General features: G+C 23.2%; 1 protein-coding gene across 1 annotated transcript in view; it reads right to left on the reverse strand.

Moving 5' to 3' along the window:
• Positions 1-221: 221 nt before the first annotated feature.
• Positions 222-2134, reverse strand: part of LOC112599209 (UDP-glucuronosyltransferase 1-7C-like) — a 4659-nt gene continuing 2746 nt past the window's right edge. The window contains exons 3-5 of the mRNA XM_025346024.1: positions 782-954; positions 443-640; positions 222-353 (exon numbers count right to left, since the gene is read on the reverse strand). Coding sequence (XP_025201809.1) covers positions 306-353; positions 443-640; positions 782-954 — 419 coding nt within the window. The 3' untranslated portion in view covers positions 222-305. The remainder of the gene's footprint in view (positions 354-442; positions 641-781; positions 955-2134) is intronic.

A 2134-nucleotide genomic window follows, 5' to 3' on the forward strand; every position in this document is an offset into this window, starting at 1 on the left:
TTAATAAATATTAATAATAATATGCACTGTTATAATAAATTTAAATATTTAGAAATAGATAGATATATTATATTTCTATGAATGTAAAGCAATATATTAAATTATATATTATATGTAAACTACAAAGTGTACTATCAAAAAATATAATGAGAAATATAAAGATAAAACAATTATACGTTATACGATATCTTAAATATAATAATAAGTACATAAATTATTTCAATAACTGTACCAGTTTACAGACTTTATTATTGTTTTTTCACTATGTCCACTTGGTTTCCCAAAGAATTTTGACTAGTTTAACATCATCTTTTTCGTCCATAGCTATATCTTCTGATAGTTGTGGGCAAAACCTAAAAACCAAAAATTAAAACTCAAACGATCAAAAATATGAACTCATATAGACAAAAAAAAAAAATAAATAAACAAAAAAAATAATTACCTGAAGAACTCGGGTTTTTGTTTTGTAACACAACGACCTTGCTCTGTCCACAACACGACCATCAGATTGGGTAGCTTGGTCAATGAGTAAAAGACCCAACGCTGAGAATCCAAATACCAGCCGCAAGCTATCACTCACACTACTCGGTTTAAAAATGTCTAAATTTTTCACATAAACCAAACACAAAATACAGAATATACATTATTATTGTTCATATTAAAATAATATTATTACAACGAAAATAAAAAGTTCAGTTTAATAAAATATTATTACTGAATACCTATTTCATTATAATCAAACGACAATATTAATTAAGACAGAACATTATGTACATTGTACCTCAGTCACAGGAATAGATCTCGTTTCAACAGAAACTACAAGGCTTGGATCGTGTATTTCATGAGCCCTATTTGTTTTGTATAATGCTAAATTATATTCCTCGATTTCGGTCAATGTATCTAAAGTAGGGTTATTTGAAATCAATCCTCCATCCAAAAAAACGACCAAACATTCTAAAAAAAATTTAAATTGTCAATGTCTATATATGTATATAATAAGTATGTGAGTATGTTAAGTTATCTTGTTGTGATTTAAATAATAGATAATATATTTTATAGTTACATAAAAAGCAAATTAAATAAAAAAAAAAATAATAAAATATTTTATAGTTATAAATTAATAACTTTTTTTTTTAAATTTCAGTTGTTATTAATACTTATTACTATCGGAGACTAGTTCTTATTTTTTTCTGTTTTATATTTTTCACAAATAGATTCTTTTAATATGCATATGATTTATTATTAATTATTATATAAAACAACACTATTTTTTCGATTGCATTTATATTTATTTTAGTGAACCAACTACCATTGAATGGATAACAACGTCAATAAACACAACACTTTCATTTAAATAATAATAACTATAGTAGGTAATAAGTAATAACAACAGTCAAAATAAATATGATAATAAATATCAAATGTTTTATGAGATAGTAGATGGAAGTATTAATAAGTTAATAACAAATCAATACATTTAATATAAATTATCAGCATATAGTGTTTCAAGCTTTAACAGAACCAATTTTTTTTACAAAGTTAGATGATTTAATAAAATGAATACTATTTTGTGATACATTTATTCTTAAAAGTCAATTGCTCTTTGACTTATGATAACAAAAGTGTTTTTTATGGCCCAGTGAATATTCTTTAAAAAACGATTGCTACTATGCGTTATCACTTTAATAGTACAAAAAATGTATTCTATTCTAACGCACATTTATTTATCTTAATGTACACAAAAGCTATTTAATCCAAATAATAATTATAATAAACTTTGTAGTAATAACAATTTATAAAATAATGAATTTTACTAGTAAAAATTTAGATAACCAAGGCTAGGAACATCTTATATTATTGAAACTAAAAAAAAAAATAGTTAAATTAATTATAATAATAATTAAAAACGTCAATCACTGTGTAGATCTAATAAATTTAACACGATTTGTATTTAAGTGCAAACTCCAGTTATAATAATAATCATTATTAATTATCACTTAGTTTTAACCTTGTCATTTTTAAAAGTGTATTTACGAATACGTTTAAAAACCTTATACACTAAAAATGTAACTAAGAAAACAAAAATTAACACTACAACAAACACGTCCAACAGTAGATATTGATACCACGTCAA

This window comes from Melanaphis sacchari, unplaced genomic scaffold (assembly GCF_002803265.2).
Source record: "Melanaphis sacchari strain LSU unplaced genomic scaffold, SCAv2.0 Contig4_pilon_pilon, whole genome shotgun sequence".
Classification (NCBI taxonomy): Eukaryota; Metazoa; Arthropoda; class Insecta; order Hemiptera; family Aphididae; genus Melanaphis; species Melanaphis sacchari.